The sequence below is a fragment of the Varanus komodoensis genome, unplaced genomic scaffold, assembly GCF_004798865.1.
Source record: "Varanus komodoensis strain SLA01 unplaced genomic scaffold, ASM479886v1 scaffold33, whole genome shotgun sequence".
Taxonomy (NCBI): domain Eukaryota; kingdom Metazoa; phylum Chordata; class Lepidosauria; order Squamata; family Varanidae; genus Varanus; species Varanus komodoensis.
The window spans coordinates 8,327,384-8,347,874 of record NW_025335817.1 but is presented as its reverse complement, the minus strand read 5'-3'; the positions used below and the strand labels follow the sequence as shown (position 1 = coordinate 8,347,874).

Genomic DNA, 20,491 nt, shown 5'->3' with positions numbered 1-20,491 from the left:
TCAGAAGGGGGCTGCATGAGGATCGTGCTCAGCCAGTCAAAAGGTTGCCATAAAGTAAATGCAACTAATATTTGTCCACTTGCATTAAATAGTTTTAGTTTATGCCAGGTAGCAAGCATATTGTGAATAGAAGTTGGGAATAGAGCAGAGACCCCTAAATCACAGGGCCCAAACAAAATCCCAAGGCATGGAAAGGCCCACATTTAAGAACTAGGCAGTCGTGTGTGTATGCATGAGACATTATCTGGTTAGTTATAAGCCACTAGCTCTGCTAAAAGCCATCAGGGTGGTGTGCAATTTAAGACAATGCAGCCTTTCAGCAGTAAACCAAGAACATTTAAAACAGTTAAAGCCAGACATTTCTAAATTAAGCAAATGATATTAAGCACATATTAAAATGGTACTTGATATATTTATTCCATTTCTGTACATTCCGATAGCTGAGGTGCTCTTCTTTGACATTGTCCTATGAACCACAGAACTTCATCCATGGAGAGCGATCCTATACATGTTTTCCTGCCCCTGTGTACGACGGGTGTATTCCCAGGTAAGTGAGTATAGGATTGCAACCCAACATAACTTTGTTTTACGCTGTAAAGTCTAAAGTATGCCTTACACATATTATTTACATTTTGGGGCATTTTTCAAAGGGCAAATCCCTGTACAAATATAAGGAGCCTGTCCCTTTGAGGAGGCTGGGCTAAATTTGCATGCCTCTTCTCCAGACTGTCTCAATAAATACACACATGCACACAGGAGCTTTTCGTGCCTTACGAGGCGGGCTGTTCAGACATGCTTGTCTGCCACTTGTCACGCTCCCTTGTTTGCTCGCCGCTCCTTTCTGACTGCAGAAAATCCATTGAACAAATGCACAAGGTGAAAGAGCTGCTCAATGGCTCCTCATCAGTCATGCTAGGAGCCCTCTGTCTGGCAGCTTGCTTTCCAATGGAAGTAGCTGCAAACGGAAGATGGTGTCATCTGGGCCGCCATGAAACCCTATGGGATTGCACGACGTCCGGAAGCACCCCTAAGTAACCCTGTCTATGGTCACATGGGCAAATGTGGCGAGGGGACAAGATGGGGGGGTTAACTGAAAAGGGCTGAAGCCCCCGTATTCCCATCCCTGGGACTGGGGAGATCCGGGCTCTAGTCCCCACTGTGCCATGAAGCTCACTGGGTTGCTTTGGACCGGTCACTCCCTCTCAGACTAGCAGGGTACTTCTGCTCTCCCCTCTCTGATTTTGTCCTCACCACAACCCTGAGAGTTAGGCTAGTGTGTGAGTGGCCCCAGGTAACCTGGCGCTCTTCGTGGATGCACAGTGACTTCATTCCAGACATCCCCAGTCCTAATCTGGCACTCTAACTGCTACACGGCACTGCCTCTTCTCTTTCCCACCCCCAGTTTGTTTTCAGGCTAGCGCAGCCCCCCCTCCCCCAAGAAGCAAATCCTGCCGAGCTGGGAGGTCAGCTTTCCGTATTTCCATTGGAGTAAAGTCTCGTGGACTGAGCACAACGGGAGCAAAAGCCGGTCTTAGCCTCTCGGGGTCGGGGGGATGCTGTGCTTGCTCGCCCCCTCCCCCCTTTTTTAACAAATAGTGAAATAGCAGTTTGCAAATTTACTTTAAAAGGGGAAGGGTCCCGTACTCTTGGGCGCCCTTCCGGCACTTTCAGGCACTCCGCGGGACGGAGCAACGGGGCACAGGATCGCGCGCAAGCGGCCAGCGAGCGCAGGGGGGAAGCCGCGGCCCAGCTGATTGGCGCCCGCGCGCCCCGCCCCTTCCCCGCTCCGGGTTCGCAGGAAAGAGGCGCCGCCGCGTGCGAGTCGCTTCTCCGCCCCGCGAGTGGGAGGCGGCTGCGGGAGAGCAGGTGGCCCTCCGAGCCGCCGCCGCCGCCGCCTGGTCCGTCCACGCGGGGCCCCGCAGGACGCGCGCCCGCCTCCGGCCGCCTCGCCCTCTCTGCGCCCGGCGCTGCGCGGGAGCCGCTTATGTAAAGACCGAGCGGCCACCGAAGCGGGGAAGGCGGCTGCGTGGCGCGCAAGGGTCGGCGCGGCGGCCCCGGCGGCGGCGGCGGCGGCTTCTCCTGCCCTCCACGTCCGCGGAGCGGCGCGCCTCTCTGTCGCCGCCCCTCGAAGCTGCGGAGGGAGTTTTCCCGGGCCGGCCGAATGTGCGAAGTCGGGACGCGCCCTGCGCTGCCGCCCGGCGACCGAGGGGGCGGAGAGACCCCTCCGGCCAGCGCGCTGTCGCCGCCGGGCTGCGCGGCAGGCGAGAAATGCCGAGAGATGGGGTACGTCTGCGCGGGCGGGCGGGCGCTCCGGCGGCGGGGACGCGGTGAGGGGGCGGCCGGGGGCCCGCGAGTGGGCGCCGCGGCTCCCTCCCCGCCGGCAGCGCAGGCGTGGGGCGGCGGGGGGCTCGCGGGAAGGAGCCCGGCGGGAGGCGGCGGGGACTTCAACTTCCCCGCGCTCTCCCGGGGTTTCCGAGCGCGCGTTCGGAGCGGCGCAGTGCGCGCTCGCCCCTTGGAGGCGACGGACTCCTCCGACCTGGGTGGCGGCGGGCTTGCTTGCGAGTTGGTGCGCGGTCGCAGCCTCGAAGTACTTTACTTCTCAAAGCAAGTCCTGTTCGGTTGGTGGGAGTTAGTCCCACCCGGGGACACCCCGATCCTGTGCACGCTCACACGAGGGCAAGGCCTCCTGGGTTCTAGGGACCTGACGTGGGTGCCTAGAATTGCTTGCTAGTGTTGCTGATTTCGTGTGTCTTTGTTGCCAAGTTCTCTTCCAGGGGGTAGGGAATCTGTTGTGGGGGTGCCTCTCCGCCCGGAATATGGTTAATGATCAGGAATGATGGGAGTTACAGTCCAACAACATCCCGAGAGCCAAAGGGTCCTCCCATCCCTAAACCGGCTAGATTAAGAGTTGGTGGTGGGCGAACTCAGTTTGTTTGCAAAGTGGGGATTTAATTCTGGGTCCCCCAGTCCTAAACTAACCCTCCATCTCAGGCTCCCCCTAATCATTTGGACTAAAACGCTCAGCATTCCTACCCCTTGTCCATGCTGGCTGGGACTGATGGGTGTTGAAGTCCAAAACATCTGGGGGGGCATCAAGTTGGGGAGGGCCGTTCTAATCATTAACAGCACATTGCCCAGCTGCAGCAACGTTAACTGCCCATTTCTTGGTATGTCTCTCTCATTCGCTCTCTTTTTAACTACATCTTTCTCCTAGCTTACAATTTAGCACTGCAATCCTATACATGTCGAGACAGGAAAAACTGTGACAGCTTCCATCATTCCCCAGCCAGCCATGCCGGTCGGAGAATGCCGGGGATTGTGGGACTTTTTCCTTTGCAAGCATGTGCAGGATTACATCCTAAGACAGGAATCCTGTACTTGGGACTCAGGCCCCTTGAACTGTTAGCAGGCCTTCTCTGTGGTCGCTGTTCCTGTTGCACATCTGAGATAAGCTCCACTTAATGCAATAGCGGATTTACTTCCGAATAGACAGGCACCGGATGGGCCATGCGCCACAGTGGGGAACATGCGGTGGCCACATCTCGCAGCTGTGGGACTAGCATGGGCAAGGTTCCCTCCCCACCCATGCTCCCGGCGCCTCTCTGGGTTGGTTGTGCTGCATACTCCCAGCGATGCTCCTCCCGCGTCCCACACAGGGTGCTGAAAAGGTGCTGGGCACTGGCAGGATTCTGAGCCACCAGAGGCCCTCGGTGAGGTGCGCTCCAGGCTCTCTCCTTGGCGTGGAAGCGGCTGAGCCTGCCCGCCGCTCCCACAGTGTTCTCTGGCATTGCAAAGGATCGAAGCCCCTCGCCATCCCAAGCACAAGCTACTTCAGGGCTGCCCCAGAAGTTCAGATTTTGCTGCCCCAAGCTAAAGTTTGACTCTGCATGAAATACTATTGCCAATAAGTTTTGGAAAAGTTAGTAACCTGCAGCAATTTTGATCAGCCTGCTTGAAAGGCACATCTGTTGGTGCTTCATTCATGGCTTGCTTGGAGCTTGGAAGAGAGAGGGGTAAACCAACACGCTTCCATGTTACAGACTTCTTCACTGTGCTTGCTAGGAGGTGACTTTTGCTTGCTACAGGCACCCGATGAGTGGCCCTCTTGAAGTTTGCAGTCATGCATTCTGTTTTGTTGGGAGGTGTGTTGAACCCGGTGCAGAAACTCATCTGCGAGACGGTAACCTTATTGATTGGCATCAAAGGGGCTGCCTTGCAGCCTGGGCACGGACTCTCTTACCAGGAAATGAGCTTCACTTGATTTCTATTGAACTTCCCTTCAAGTGAGCACCTGGAGGATGGCTGCTTTCCATGGTAACGGGATCTCCTGACAGTGCTAGCATCTTAAAGGTTTTGTCACTGAGAGGGGAGACCTGACCATGGGGAAAAACAGTAATTCTGAGCCTGGTGTCAGATTTCTGGCCACCTTGACTGTGAGCACGTGCAGTCTGTTTCATAGGTGGATTTCCCACTCTCTCCATTTGCCACTGTAGATTTGCTTTTAAAAGCAGCTTGATGTAGTGGCATCAGTAGCGGAAGTTTTCTCTGGAATAGCAAGAGGGATCACTAGCCTCACAGGGATGCTGTCCGGCGCTGGCAGGCTGGGTTGTGCAAGCTCCAGGCGTACACACTTGGTGCCCAAAGGGATGCTCAGTGTGGGCTCAGCTCGTGTGGAGGAGACTCCCTGCAGAACTTTGGAGTGGGAGCGCTGCCCTCTGCCAGGGGCTGCACCAAAGCAAGGAACAGCTCAGGACTTGACCGCCGTGAGCGCTTTGGCCAGAGGCGTGCAGCGAGCCACTGGCTCTCCTCTAAGACAGCCTGCTCCGATCTGGTACCTTCTGGAACTCCCATCATCCCCAGCCAAAGAGCAATTGGCTCTTTGGGGAAGGGGGCACCAGGCTGGTGAAGTTTGCTGCAGGGCAAAGAGGTTGCAAATCACACACAAAGTGACAGCAGTGCTTTTCTTTTAAAATCTTCATCTTCATTTAAAATCTTCATGTTCATTCTTACCTGCAGGCTGCAAACAGTTTTGCTAGCTGCTTTCTGCAGACTGAGCTGTTTCTGAACTTTAGACAAATCTAAGGTATGGGAAATCCAGGCTGTCCTCCTGGTCAGGGTTCGTTGAAGCCTGGTGACATTCCTTTCTCTGAAGCTGGGCTTTTCAGATATATATCAAAAATAATATAACTAGGGTAGGTCAATAGAGCCACTTGCCCTGGGCACAAGCTGGAGAGGGGCACGCAGCTGGCTGGCATCAGAGGTTATCTAATGTGTTTGCTTTTTCACTTGGAATAATTAGGCATGTTTTCAAAGCAGTAAAAAAGCCAGAATTGCTTCGAGGCTTGGTGAGAGCAGCAAGCCAGGCAGCCTGGAATTATTGCATCTTCTTTCTGTAGCCAAACACAGTAAAGCACATTCCGTAGCTGAATACCGCTTTGCCCAGGACCCAGTTGAGAGGAAAAGAATCAGGTGTGCATGGATGAGATGAGAGCTCGTGTTTCAGCTGCAGTGCCCTTAGAGATCTGTTGTCATTTTAATGATAGCAATACATTTCTAGCTCTCTTCCCCCCGGGAAATTCAGGGTTCCCTCCTGAACATGCACATGTTCCATCCCTCGTGTTTTTATCTCCAGTGGCCCTGCGCAGTATTGTCAGCTGAGAGACTGGTTCGCTCCAGATGCAGGGCTCCTCGTTGGCTGCTTAACTTGCATCAAAGCATGGCCCATGCCAGGCACATGCGGCTGCGTTCAGAGCATTCAGTCCCCAGCGGGGTGCTGGCATGCCGGACAAACCCGAATAATCCAACCCAGTGCTTAAATAACCCACAGTGAGCCCAGCATGCAGTGCAAACGAGGTCAGTGAGTAACCAGAGCCGCCCGGTGAGCTGGATGGCCGAGCGCAGGCGGAACCTGGTGTTCTCCAGTACGTGGGACTGCAGCTCCTTGCAGCCGTGGGCCTTGCTGGCTGGGAGTGTGACAGTGTGAGGCCCCCAGGCTGGGGACGGCTGCTTTAACCGCTGCAGCCCCTTCAGACCCTGCGCAGGGATTCGTGCGGTTTTCTTCTGGTGGAACCCCCAAGCGCTGTGTTCGTACGTGATGGGGAGCGGGTGGGTCGCGCAGGCTGCCGAGGGCATCAAGGCAGCTAGCTCTGGCCTTGAATCAGGACAGAGCCAAGGACAGCAGGCAGGGCGGGGCCAGCGGGGGGGGGGGTCCGTGGTCTCCCAGATAAAGGGCATCTCGGCCATTATCTGCCTGTGGCAGCGGTTGTGTGAAGGAAGGTGCGAAGTGAGTGACTGGTTCAGGCACCGCTCCAGCGATGAAAGGAGGAGAGAGCTGCATCCTGGAATGTGCATTTCAAGAGCAATAAGTGACAGGAAGGAATGAGAGCAGCTCTCAAGACAGTTTTGTGGAAGTGGTCAGGCCAGCACTGTTTCGCTTCACTTAAAAACAAACATCTAAATTCAGTGCCTGGACAATCCAGCTCCTAAGCCAGGAAAAGCTGAGCTCTGCAACCTGTCTCTGTAGTGCATGCCAGTCAAATTTGTGGGGGCCTTTTGCACTATTATTCGGTTTTTACTACTTTGTGGACTTCGTTCTGGTTTCAGAGGGCCAAGAGGCGATGTGGGGCCATAACCTTTGACCCCCCCCCCCAACCACAGGACAGTTCTTGGGATTCTAAGTCTGGAGCAAGTGTTGTTTTCATGCTTTGAAGTATCTCTTTGTAGTCATGAAACCTACTCATGAGGGCTAGTAGCTTGCTTCACGTTTTAAAATAACAAAATCTGAGATCCTTTAGGCTCTGGCTTTCCCCCCCAGCACCAGATTTTGAGTTTTTCTGCTTTCCTACAGAATCCTAGTATATGCACAGGCTGGGTTAAGAACACAGGAAGCTGCTTATACCAGGTCAAACTATTTGTCTATCTAACCTAAAAGTGTCTGCTCTGATGGGGTCTTGGGCAAACCCTGATCTTCCCCTACCACAGTTTGTTTGTTTGCAGAAATCCCAGCTCCAGCATCTCCAGTTAAATGAATGTTTGAGGCCAGCTGGTCAGAATAAAGACAGTAAATAAAGCTAAGTAGAAAGCTAGTTTGAGCCAGATATCATGTATCTTTCTATGCTCCTAAGTAGAGATGTCAAGAATTGATATTCTGTACTTAGGATTCCCTGCACAGGTAAAATGTATTCATACTGCCAATCACCTCAAAAAATTACAGGTGCATCTTCAGTGCCTGTGAGAGCTTCTGTACCAGTAAACCTGGGTAGATTTTGCTGGACCTTAGACTTGTCTGGACTGTCTTTTTGAAAGCATGTGGAATCATTTTCTCCAGATTAATCCTGTTTATTTTAGTATGGTTATTTCAAAGTAAGTCTTTTCCCCCTTCTAGCCCAAGGTGCCTTTGATTGGTAAATTATTGCACTCCAACATGAATCTTAGAAACTTTTTAGATGTCCTCAACAATATGAATGAAAAGTATCCTTTAATGTGCATATGCAATTAAAATATACACTTTTAGGCCAAATACACTTCTTATTTTACTAATATTAATCTGTCTGAATAAATATGGCTCAAGGTGGACAGGAAATCTTTGACTTTGACTTGTCCATCATATGAATGACTAAATATCACTTGACAAAGTCTCTAATGTGGAATGTCATCAAGTTACTTAGCCTTTCAAGTATTTAAAGTGGCTTGAAAGGTAGGGATTTACTTCCAAGTCCTTTATGCTTCCATTAACTGAATCCCATTGATTTCTACATTCAGGCTGTTTGTAGGAAGAGTCTCTATTTGCATAAGCAGCCAGATTTAGGCTTTGCATTTCTGTCTTGGTCACTCGGTATTTTTAGCCTGAGTTCTTTAGAAATGTTGTGAACCTAATCATATTGATTTGAGGGTAAGTCCCGTGTGATTTAGTAGAACCGATGTGCTGAGGATGGTGTACACTCTCTAATCTTTAACAGCTTCTAGACTGTCACCTTCAGACTGCAACAAAAAGAATTCCAGGCATGCACCTAAATATATAAAGTGTGAACATGACCAAAAAAATGTAAACAGGCTTACGGTACAGGAGCACCCATCATGGGGTGCAATTTGCTGCTGGGTGTAAATTGTAGAAATCAGGTTATTTGCTGTGTGATGTGTGAAAAGGGAAGAAACATAGGAAACCTTGTATTTGCTGGTCTGGGGACAACATAACCCACTGTCAAGGATAGCAAAGAGATGCAGCACCCCCTGATGGCCTGATAGAGAACGCGGCCCCGGCCACATGCAGGATTGGTGTCGAAGCTTCTGGTGCTTTCAGGATCAGGGCCAGTGCAGTCATGCAGACCCACTAGGAGCTTCAGGAGGGCCTATGAAAGGCTCTCCAGTCCAGCCCAGCTTTGCCAAAGCAACATGATTCTCTGTGCTCCTGGCTCTGCCTTCTCCTCTGGCCCTGCCTCCTTGCCTGGTATCTGACCCTTGCCCATTTCTCCTTCGCCTTTGCCTCTGACCCCGCTGTGCCTGGAGGGTATCCGAACATGCTTGCTCCTGACATTGCCTTCATCTCTGACCCTCTGATGTCTTGCCAGCTTCTCCATCCACCTCTATTATCCTGGTCTTCTGTTGGAAGGTACCCATCATTGGTGTTCCTGGAGCTGCCCACATCCGAGGTTGACGATGGGTCATCTCCGAACTTCCGATTGTTCTTGAAGAGTGAGTGACAGGCACGCTGTCATGGAGTTGCAGCCCCTGTCCATGGTGCTGAGCTAGTGCTAAGTGGAAATAGACCACACTCTCGCCATCCTGCTTGTAGCCTGTAAGGTTGGGGGAGTGTGAAGTAGAATTGGGTGGACTTTGACTGGTCAACTCCTGCACGATGGCACCGATGCCAGGTGACGGCCAGGGTGGCGTAGTGGTTCAGGTGCTGGATGTGGGAGATCCGAGTCCTAGTCACCACTCAGCCACGGAGCTCAGAGGAAAAAACAGAGAGGAAGACTGTGTAACCAGGAAGAAAGGAGGGATATAAATAATGTGCAGAATCCTTGTGGAACAGTTGGGACCATGGTATGCTATCACGGTTTCTCTTTGATGCTGCCTTGAGGCACACTGATCTGAGTGCTAGCTCCAGGAAAGTCGACATTGTAATTTCCCACAATTCCCCTTACCCAGTGTCACTCCAGGGCATTGTGGGAAACTAAAATAGTGTCTCCATCAGAGCAGTGCTGTTGGTCTGTCACCCCAGAGTATACTTTACCAGAGTCATGCTCAGACATGAAATACTCAGCCCCAAAATGCCAGTCATATAGTGTTAAATATTTTTAAAGCACTAAATGTATTAGAAGTGGGAGGAAAATAGATTTTAATCATCAACACTTCAGGCACGTTTGCTAATTACAAAAGCAGTTTGGCTAGCAGTTGCTGTAAAACAGTAAAATTAATTTTAACGAACTGTTGCAATGCTTTATAACTTAGGCAGGGTTGCCTTTCTATAAAAGTGTTTTACTGAATATTTCTCTTCACCTCTTAGCTGGAACACCACAGTCAGCCTACGGTTAGAAAACAGTTATTTCTGTTTTCAAGTTGTTGCTTTTAAGCCAAGTGATGGCAACTCCTGAAAACAGTTTTTAAAAGGCAATTGCATGAAATAGGCAGAAGGCCAGGTGCTCAGGCAGCATGCCTTTATGAAGAACTTGGCAAGTCCAGCTTCCTACACATTAGACGGCCAAGGAGGAACAAGGGATATCGCAGGGGCGTGGAACCCCCATCAGCCCGAGGCCTGAAATCTATTTTGGAGAAGCTCATTGGGGCCACATCCCAGTGGAGGGCGGGACCAAGGGCCAAATGGGTGTGGCCAAAATCCCCCAAAATGCCAGCATAATTTGGTTTAGAGTTCTTACTGACATAACCAAACCTTAGGAGAGACATTTTGACCTTTTAGAATGGAGGGATACACCCCAACGCCAGGAAATCAACACATATTTCTGGCTGGAGGAAAGGGGCATGGCTTCTGTGCCTTGGTCCTGCTTCCATTCTGATGGCCTGAGGCCTGCCTGCCGCGGCAGTGCGGTGAAGCCCTACCTCATGAGACTGGCAGGGAGCGGGAGCCAGCGCAGCCCTGCCCCAAAACCCAGCCGCAGGGAGTGCGGCCGGCAGGAATGTGTGTCCATGGTGCAGCGGCAAGCCTTGAGCAGTGGGGCCGCATGTCTCTCCAACTTCTCAGAAGGACTCGGCTCACCCTAAAGGGATGAGCATTGGAAGAGAAGGGCAGCTTCTTGGAGAAGCAGCTTTTAAAAAATCATGGAGCTGCATAATTGGAAGAACAATTAAACAAGCACAGGATTTGATCAGCCAAGCTTTTTATCTGTTATGCTGGAGTTCTGGCACCCACCTCAGTGTTCTCATATAGCTCTCTGCAGGGAGTAATCCTTCGAGGGTTCTTCTGTGATGCACATTTCTGTGTCTATTTATGCAACTCCAAGTTTGGAAGCTCACAGCACTGAATTGATGGAGTTTGTGCATAAATGCCAATCACAGAGTATTTGGCTTCCAATGGCATCGTTCTGGACAAATACAGAACTAAGTTCAATAAGGAGCAAGAAGAGAAGGTGAATGCCATGCGGGATGCCTTATGCAACAACTGCTTCCTCAAATATTTTAGAAGCAGGAAGACAATGAAAGTGGACCAAGAGGACTTCACATACAATGCACTTACTCTCCCCCTTTCAAAGTTCCCTGCATTTGAAAATCCCCTTGTTGAAAGAGTGTAGGGACACGGCCTTTTTCATAGTGGCCCCCAATGCACAGCATCCTCCAGAATGGTTGGTCCCGTCAACTATAGCCTTTCAAAGGACTTTGACGATTCAGCATGCATCCACTAAAACATCAAAAGCCACTGGGCAGCTACTTAGTCCTTGAATTGTTTTTTTCTGATAAGAAGAAAAGATGGAAGAATCGATGGGGAAATTTGGGGGTGGGGTGCTACTGACATCAGGACCCTCATAAAATTTCATTAGTGAGGCAGTGGAATTGCACAATAAACTTTCATCTGGGAGTACCCTGACTTTGTTTCAACTGCCTTTTAATTAAGACTATTAATTAAAATTGGCTGGTTTTACGGCGGTTCAAACTGCATTTTAAATGGTTTATTAGTTATTGTGGTTGGCTTTGTGGTGGGGCAGGGCTGAATGTTGATATTTGCAATGCATTCCTAACTTGTATTGTATTGCAGAAACCATGTTTTGCAATGGTATTGATCCCAAACAAAGACCAAAGAGCGGTTTGCATGTGGAAGGTGGGGATGTGCTGTGTGACAAACAGGAAGCATCTTTGCACTGTAATTCCAGCCGCTCCTTCGTGGGAGCCACGAGAGAGATCCTCTGGCACCAAACGGCTTAACATGCCTGAGTGTGGGAGGAACGCGCTGTGTCCTGACATGCTGTGCGTGTTCCACTGAGTGCTCCACAGCGCCCTGTTCTGTTTTGCAATCCGAGCTCAGAAGCCAGGGACCTGTGGCCCTCCTTTCACCCCCAGCTGTTGGCCACAGAGGTGGGAACTTATGGGGCCCAGTTCTCCAGGGCCTCATTATGCATTATTATTAAAAGCTTTTGCATGCCATCCTATTATATAAAAATCTCAGGACGGCTTACAATATTCATGTCTCCATCCCTGACAATGGATTGTCTGCACCTCTCCAGGTCACACATTCTGCACATCTGGCTTGAAGAATAGCAGCTGATGATTTGGGTCTTCCTCTCTTTGTTTTAAAATGACTTGGAATATCATTGCAGTATCTGAAACAAACTGCCCGAACCTTGAAATTGTGTTTGTTTATGCAAGCATTTAGAAGCAGCTGGTGTTACGATAGATGCACCGCAAAGAATATTTGCCACATGTGCTAATTGTGTGGGTTTTGTTCTAGACGGTCCCTACATAAATTGATGGAATCCGTTTTTCATGCCACCCCTAGTACTGCCTAATATGTTTACGCAGATTGTTCCCTTTATCCCCCCCCCCTTTTTTTTCTTTTACTTTAAAAATACCCCAAGCAACTTCCCTTAAAGAGCATCTTGGAATTACTTTAGTGGATTCTAATTGCGCTTAGAGTGGCGGAGGTGGGGGAACCTTATAATTTGTAGCTCTCAAATAGTCAAACACTTTTGCCCTAAAATAGTTCAGTCTGTGTGTAATTAAATTTCTGAATGTGGCAGGACAAGTGGCGCAGACCTCCAACTAGGACAGAAGGCTTTTAGCTGGAGTGTTCGGGGAAAAGAATTCTTAATGCACAAACAAAGAGAGAGGCCGTTAATGCCACGAAAGGTTCCTGAAGCACGGTGTTCAGAGCCCATGGTGGGAATGGTGGGTGGTCTGCTGTGGTACAGGGGAACCGAATGGACGTTGCAAAGATGGTTTGCTTTTTCTCCTCTCTGACCGGGAGCGCAAGCTTATGCATGCTTACCCAGAGTTATGGCCCATTGATTTCAGTGAGACGCTGCTTTTCTAAAAGTGTGCAGGGGGTTGGCGCCTAAAGCCTCTTCTGTGTTATCTTGGCCTCTCTGGTTATTTCCCTCCCTGTTTTCTTCCTTCTCTTGGCTGATGTCAGTGTTGATTGTATGTTCCTTGGGGCGAGCCTTTGCTTTCTTGTGTGTCTAACTCTGCAGAGGGCTCCCATAGCCTCCTGGCTAAGAATGTGGGCTGTGGATGGAGTAAACACTTCAGATCTTGCCTCAGGCAGACCTCTGTTTCCTCTGCTTCAGCTCTTCATGTACACCATGTGTTCTGTTGCAGGGTTGATTGAAAACTCATTTATGTTATATATTTAACATGCAATGGGTGTAATTTTAAATATATTTATTTTGTATATTTATATCCGTGCCTTTCAGAACAAACCCTCACAGAGCATTCAACAGAGGACAAAGTATTGCAGCATAGCAAACAATAACATCAACATTAAACGTGATAAAAGTAAAATTAAATTCTGGAAGCAGCAGCTGAAGCAGCCTTCCCCAACCTAGCGCTATCAGAAGGGCTGGGCTCCCACCTGCACTGCTCCCAGCGGGCTGGGAAGGCACGATTAGTTTTGCTTGCTAAGGCCTGCTTCAGGGTCTCCAGTGGGAGACCATGGACACTTCTCTAGGAAGGGAACTCCAGAGAGGTCGGGGGCCACCACTCTCTGGTTCATGCAGGGGAAGTTGCGTGGGCACTCGAAGGCAGGCGTGGGGAATATGGGCCCTCCAGCTGTTGCTGGATGGTAACTCCCATCAACCCTAGTCAGGATAGGCAAGGGTGAGGGATGATGGGTGTTATAGCCCAACTACTGGAGAGACCGCCCTCAAACCTGGGGCCCTTCAGATGTCCCAACATTCCTCACTATTGGCCATTCTGGATGGGGCTGTTGGGAGTTCGTGTCCATGTAGGGGGCACCGGGATGGAGAAAGCTGCTCTGAGATACTATATAACAGCAACACTGTTATTGATTACCACCATGGACATTAACAGAATTATGAAATGTTCCCACAATTTTACTATGCAGAGCAATAGGAAATCCCAAGCTTGTTGTGTTTGTTGACTTTAGCCATAGAGATTTGTAAACTTAAAGGCAAACAACAATTTAAGAGCAACATATAAACAAACAATAAGCTAATCAACAAAATAGCATGACTTACAATTCTTACAATTGATGATACAAGTATGGTTGAGGCAGCCTTGGATTTGCTGAAATCTGAGTGTTTCCGCAGTACTTGGATTATCAGCTGTAATTTCTGGATTTGTTGGAAGGGGAAGTACTAAGTTATAGTTCTCTGGAATGCAATTTCAGAGGTTTATATAAGATCAATTGCCGGATCACATCACTGATTGCATGCATGACTCAGAGGGAACGCAACTCACCACTGTGTAGGTGAGAAGCCTATTAGGGGTTGGTGGGAAGTGTCTTATTTAAAAATAGAGTGGGAAATGCTAGCTGTGTTGTACAGCTTTGCAGATTTGTGCAGAAAAGATACTACCCACAACATGTTTGCCCGCCCACCAGCACTTGCGTCAGCTGTTCGCGGATGCCCTGAGAAAGGTCAATGCTCCACCTTCTGTGCAGGTGTGTCCTTGTTTGGCCACTGATGTCAATTCTTTCTTGCCTAAGCAACTAGGCAAATGTCTGAGAAGATGAACAAGAAGAAACTTGCACAGGAAGGCATCTCGGAAAACAGAGCGAGTATAATGAGCAAGAATGAATGGATACCACTTGCCTAACACTGGCCTGTTTTCCAGTATGCCTTTTCTTCGCTCATGGTTTAGTTCCTGAATAAATATATTGATCTGTTTCAGACATCATGATAAATCAGGGTTTATCATGACAAGAATGAGCTGCAAGAAACCTCTGGCTCATAGAGCCAACCCCTCCTGCCTTCTCTCACAGCTCAGGGAAATCAGAACCTTTTGCTTCCGTTTTTTTTTTTTTTTTTTTAATAAAATGCAGTTCACCATTATGAATCTGACAAACTGCAGCTAATGTTAGTTGTGGTTAGAAACAGCTTCATCATCTATGGCTTGAAGTTATCTTGTTTCAAACAGGCCACAGCTAAGGTTATCACATTTTGCACGGTTTGTACAAAACAATAATAAACGGTGGTTTAAAGGGAGCCGTACGCAAATTACAAAGTCACAGAATGTCCAATTGTTCTCTTTTCACTTTTAGGTGGTACTCTTCCACTTGGAAATCAATGCCATTTAAAAACAAAAAAGTAACACCTGTTTTTGAGGACACATGCCTAGGATTGGGCTACAATAGTTATTTGAAGCTATATAGTTTGCTCACATCGCTGCTACAACAGCTTTGGGGTAGCATTGTTGGATGAGACTGGAAGTCTTCCAGGGGACAAGGAGGAGAGAAGTAAGGCAGTGCTTTCCTCGAAGAGTCCAGACAGAGCCTCTGTCTCTTCCTCGCAAGCAGGGGCAAAAGGCATAGCTGAAACCAACCATTTCTGCCTTTTGCAGGATGTGAGGAGCACAAGGATTCCTTGGCACTTCATTGGATTCCCATAGCCCTCCATGCTCAGAAGGTTATGGACAGCCACACGGGATGGTGCCCATAGAGTATCTTTCCTATATATGAAGCTGATTGTGAGCAGAAATTGTAGCATTCTCCACGGGTCAAATAGCTGAAAAGATTTACTCCTTACGTTTGTGATGAGGAGTATGGGGTACCTACAAACAGCTCAGGGGATCACCTCTGATGGAGGCATGTGGTTCTCTGCTGGTGGAATTTCATTTATTCCTCTACTGCCCCATAGCCAAAGCTCTCTAGGTGACAGGAATTCATTCCTCTATTTCATTTTAATTGCACCAAGAAAAATCCTGTGCACATTTAGTCAGGAAAAAGGGCTGCATGTCCCATGGCTGGCTGGGGAATGCTGGACTTTGCAGGGCCTTTGCTGCCTAGACATGCCTAGGACGGCATCCTTTGCAGAAATATACTGGAGCGCCTGCCAAGCTCAGTTTGAATCTCCTGTTGTCTCCACAGCTCAGATGCTTTTGCAGTGCACTCCAGGCCGCCTATACTTCCATTCTGCACCCGCACCACCGCCATGTACAGCTGGGCGTTGAGCACTGGAGCCCCAGCAGCTCCTTTACACGTTTCCAGCTTTGCTCCTTCTGCCACCTATGCAGTGGGCACCTCCCCTTCCTTACACCCCACATTGGGGTGCAAATCCATTTACATGCGAGGCAGCACTTTCCCAAGAGCTCCAGGTGTATGACTGCAGAGATCCGTGCCAGCAGGATCCTGCCCAAGCCGCCTTGTCCTCTGAACTCCCCAAGTTCTTTCCCAGCCCTGCCTCCCGAGAACGTGTGACTGAGTGCAGCTGCCCTCCAGGTGGTTTGAACTGCCAGCCGGTGGCCAGAAACCTGGGGGGAAGTCTGAGCCTGTGCTCCGCCTCCGAACTGTTGTTATAAGCACTCTTTCCGTCGGAAGAGAAAAATATTCCAGGCTTGCAGAGTGTTCTTTTTAAAACTTGATTGCAATGAAGGGAACAGAAAGGAATGGTTTCCTTCCCATTTTCCTGTTCACCTGAGCACGTGTTCACACCCCCCTTTGAACCCTGCTCCCGGCCGCTTGTTCCCTCCTCCTTTCCCCCAGTTGGCTAATAGGGTACTGAGAGTTACACTCTTTCCGCCCGCCTGCTCCGCGCTGCCCCAACACCGGCCCTTCTTCCCAGTCCAGCCCTGCCCCCGGTGGGCTACAATAGGCTCATTTTGTTCTGCCCGGCTGGTCAATAAACAATCAGGAAGCATTTGGCCCTCCTGCCTATGTGCCTGTTTCCCCACACCTTGTGGTTTTGGCCCCTCCCCTTCTTTGGGCTACGTAATTTTCTTTGTTACCTTTTAAAATCTCTTTACTTGCTTGTTTCAAATCATCCTTTCACACCTATCACTGTGACCTGTCTTCCGTGTTGAAACCCAGCATGGGAGATCCGTATTGCAGTCTCCACATATGATCAATGATGCATGTTTTCTAGAAAACTGGGAAATGTTCAGAAAGACTTCCAGTGCCTGAAGTAATGTGATCTGATCTAGCATGTTTGTTGGACTTATTTTTACTCCCCAGTACACATTCTTCTCCCATAAGTACACAAAATGTCTCATATTTAGAAAATGGAGCTAAAAATATAAACCATGCCAATTTTATGTGCAATATATCTATATCAAAAGTTTTCCCAAGAGTTACTAAATATTTGAACAGAAGTATTTGCTTGGGGAAAATTAAATTAACCATGGAACAGTTTAAATATTACATTCAAACACATTCAAAACTTTATGGAACTTTATTTTATTGGAATACTTGCAAAAATGTAAAGATGGTAGCATGATGTTTGCTATATTTAACCAAGAATAACTACATCTGAGAGAATACACTGTTTTTAGGATGTATACCGAGAGAGAGCTGCTATATCTTTATATCAACTGTTTAATTTTCTTTTGCCAAAGTAAGTGTAGCACTTCAGCTTCATTCACTGCTTTTGGTTCCTTCTCCAGTGGAGGAAATCCGATTCAGAGCAATTAGCTGAATAGTCTGCTTCAATGCAAGATGGCTGAGGGTCTTTGAAGAAGGCTGGGCAGGAGGTATTATGGCACTCTGGTCTGGTCACTCTGTGAGCAAATGCTGCATTAGACCCACCCGTGGTTGGATCCAGCAGCTCTCTTCTTATGCTCCTCAGTGAAACCTCACAGTAATCGGTCTTTGTTCCAATTTTCCTTTCGCTTCTTATTGAAGGATGCTAGTGCAGAGGGCAAAGAAACCCTGCCTGGTCCAGACCAGCAGAAGCCAGCTGCCTTGTGCGCAGGAAGGGGCTGCTGTACCTTCTTTTTCATGGGCAACAGAGCACCAGGGCCTGTCAGAATTTGCTCAAGTTATACACACTCATATGCTATGTACTGGCTCATCTAATAGGATGCATTGCAGAACAACAGCTCAGACAAATGCAGACATGCATGGTATAGAATTTTGGGGGGAAATGTTCTGTTTTGTTTTTTGCCTGACATTTTCTGCATATGGGCCTGGGGTGGAACAAAGGGAGCTGCTTTATCCTGGGTCACAGCTGTGTTCAGCTGGTCCAGGGTTTTCCACATGGCCTGGCAGCCAGAGCTCCCCTTTTAGGCTTCCAGGAGAGACTGTTCCTTCCCTACCTGGAGAAGCCAGGAGTGAACCCAAGACCTTCTGCGTGCAATGCAGCTGCTGCATCATCGAGCTACAAATCCTCCGAGGGGGGTGGAGATGGGACAGAGCAGAGGCCGAGGGAAGAGTGGTTTGCCCAGCGCTGGATGCCACCCACTAGCCTTGCGGCTAAGGTGCGTTTTTCACTGGGATTTTCCTTGCTTGTGCCTCATTTGCTAGACGTGTGCTCTGGGTAGTCAGTTCTGCTGCCTTCTGTTGTTGGGAATTCAATTCCTATCATTCCCAGCCAGTGGCAGAAGGTTGCCACAGAGGATTCTCTATTTTATTTATTATATTTATATCCCACCGTTCCTCCATCATGAGCCTCGAGGTGGCTCCACGCAGCTCCCTCCAAGCATTGACCAGACCAGGACCTGCTTGCCTTCAGCAAGGGAGGCGTTTCTTGGGACTGTTTAATTAGGCTTTGTGACCTGATGGTTGCTGACAGGAGTAGCTGCATAATTTATTCTCACCACCTCCCCCCCCCCCGCAGCCCATCCTCTCTCTCACACACTGTTCTCTAAGGTTTCGATTTAAATTCCACATATTCTTCTCTACATTGCTAAACTTTGAAGGATGAGGAAGAAGAAAGGAGAAAGAGGTGCAGCCCTTAACAAGCAGCTTTAAACAAAGCAAAATTCATCTCAACTGGCTGCCCATAATCTTGATATTTACTTTCTGTCCTTCCTAATACGCTCTTTTGAGCCAGAGCTGTGGCTGTTGACTGTGCTGTGTGAAGCAGGCTTTGTATTGCGCATTAACCCGGCTGAGGATGCTTAGAGGCGGCCTCTGCGCATGATCCCTGGCCTGCCGCAGCCTGAGACAGCTGCGCTCCCTGGCTTCCTCTGCCTCTGCATGCAGAGATGTCCTGGGGCTGAGGACGGCGTGTGCTCCAGGCCAGGTGGCATGCCCGGTTTCCTCCTTGTTAGCACAGGTTGGCGTTGAATGGACACATGATCTGAAGCAGCAGCTTCTAAGCTGTCACCAGTGCAAGGCTGGCTCGCTTCGTCCCCATCCCATGAAGCTCATTGACAGAATTGTGGCGTGAACAAGGTATTTTTAAAATAGGCAAGAATTTCTTCTACTGTGCTAACAGCCCAAAATCCCCATCTGCGCCCCAAAAATGTAAAGCCAATCCATGCACCTTGAACAAAGCCAGCCTACTTGGCATTTGCAGGCTAGGTCCTCAGAAATCCAAACTCATTTTAATCCGTCGTGGGTTTCTTTGACTTCCTTATTCCATTCAGATGACCTGGCTCTTCAATCTTAAAGTGCATTTCTAAAATTGACTTTTCATTCTTCCTCCTCCTCTTTTTATTAACATTCAAAGTGTTTTCCAGAGAAGCAGGCAAAGCACCCATGTGATATGAAAAGGAGGTATCTGATCAGAGTTGTGTGGGGCTGCCTACAGGGAGAATTTAATATTTGTTGTTGCTGCTATATTGTGTTTATATCCCATCATTCTTTCCCTTGCAAAGAAACTAAGTGATCTTACAAGGTTTTCCTCTTCATTGATCCTCACAACCACCTTGTGAGGTAGGTTGCTGAGAGTCTGACTGGCCCAAAGCGCCCCCATCGCGCTTCATGGCTGAGTGGGGGCAGAACCCAAGTCTCCAAGTCCCAGTCCAGACTCTTAGCCATCGCTCCCCACTGGCTGTTCCAGTGGACTCTGTCTCTAAGAGAAGAGTGAACAAGACGCAGCCAGCCTGCCTGCAGCAGGTTCAGTCTTCAGACTATGTGCATCGATGCAGCTTTAGTCTGAGGAGCGTGTGAACCAGTTAAAAATCCCAGAATCCAAGAAAGAACGTGCTCCGGCCCCTGCTTGTTCAGAGCACCTGCCTTGAGACATGACAGCTGTTAGGAGGCGGATGAAGACCATCCTGCTTACGGAAGCAAATGGGAGTTTAGTGAGGTCCCAGCAGTTGTGGGGCTGCGTCCAGTACCTGCCCTTATGGGTGGCAGTTGAGTGCATTGAACGTGAGCTGAGCGGGTTGAGCAAAGCGGTCCTCTTGGGAGCCCATCTGGGCAACACCTGAGGAGCTGTCTTGCCACCGCCGCCATCGCTGTCTTAGGACTGCTGATTCGGGTGGGTGTCGGAATGTGAGGAGGCGGATGGGAGAATGAGAATCCTTCATGTTGAGTAAAAAAAGGTATGTGCATATCTGAACAGATTTAAAAAAATAACATTGCAGTTCTGTATATTCCTTGTGTGGAGGTTGCCATGGTGATACAAGATGTGCTAATTGGCATTTTGGGCATCTTCCCATGTTCTTAGGCCAACATTGCCTTAGTACTTACACTTTCAATTAAGGACGTATATAAGGATGGTGCAGCCCTTTCACTGAGCAGAGACTGTAGCAAGTTGCAAATAAATGGCACGATGCGGCCCAGTGGGCCTTGGCAGGGGCCCCGTGACTCCCAAGGGATGACTTAGAAATACTGGGGGGAAGGTTTAGAACTTTGGGAAGGGCAAATGGGCTGCATTCAGGTTTTTAGGCGACCCTTTTTCATTCCTTCTGACAGCTTGTGGAGGGGAGTTGTATACTGCTCAGTACACCTTTCTAGGATAAAATCTTAGATTTTGTATCGTCTTGGAATGATAGAAAAATCAGCAAATGCTCCCGTCTATTTACAATATTGCATTGAGACCATGGCTGCATTTGTGCGTAATGATAAGCCAGGATTCCCGGTTTAAACTGGCTTACTGTGAGCGAGCAGCTTATGGGCGCATGCATTCTAGTTACTCCTTTGCTCCTTCTGTTCATGTGAGTGGGTGAACAAACAAGGCATGGTTTGCTTCATATAACATCC

General features: G+C 49.0%; 1 protein-coding gene across 2 annotated transcripts in view; it reads left to right on the top strand.

The window, feature by feature from the left end:
- Positions 1 to 1,967: 1,967 nt before the first annotated feature.
- The window catches only part of HOMER2 (homer scaffold protein 2), an 85,184-nt gene continuing 66,660 nt past the window's right edge, over positions 1,968 to 20,491 (top strand). Inside the window, exon 1 of one of the 2 annotated variants that reach the window (XM_044438845.1) lies at positions 1,968 to 2,283. In XM_044438845.1, coding sequence (XP_044294780.1) covers positions 2,269 to 2,283 — 15 coding nt within the window. In that variant the 5' untranslated portion in view covers positions 1,968 to 2,268. The remainder of the gene's footprint in view (positions 2,284 to 20,491) is intronic. The other variant, XM_044438844.1, reaches the window with a different exon arrangement.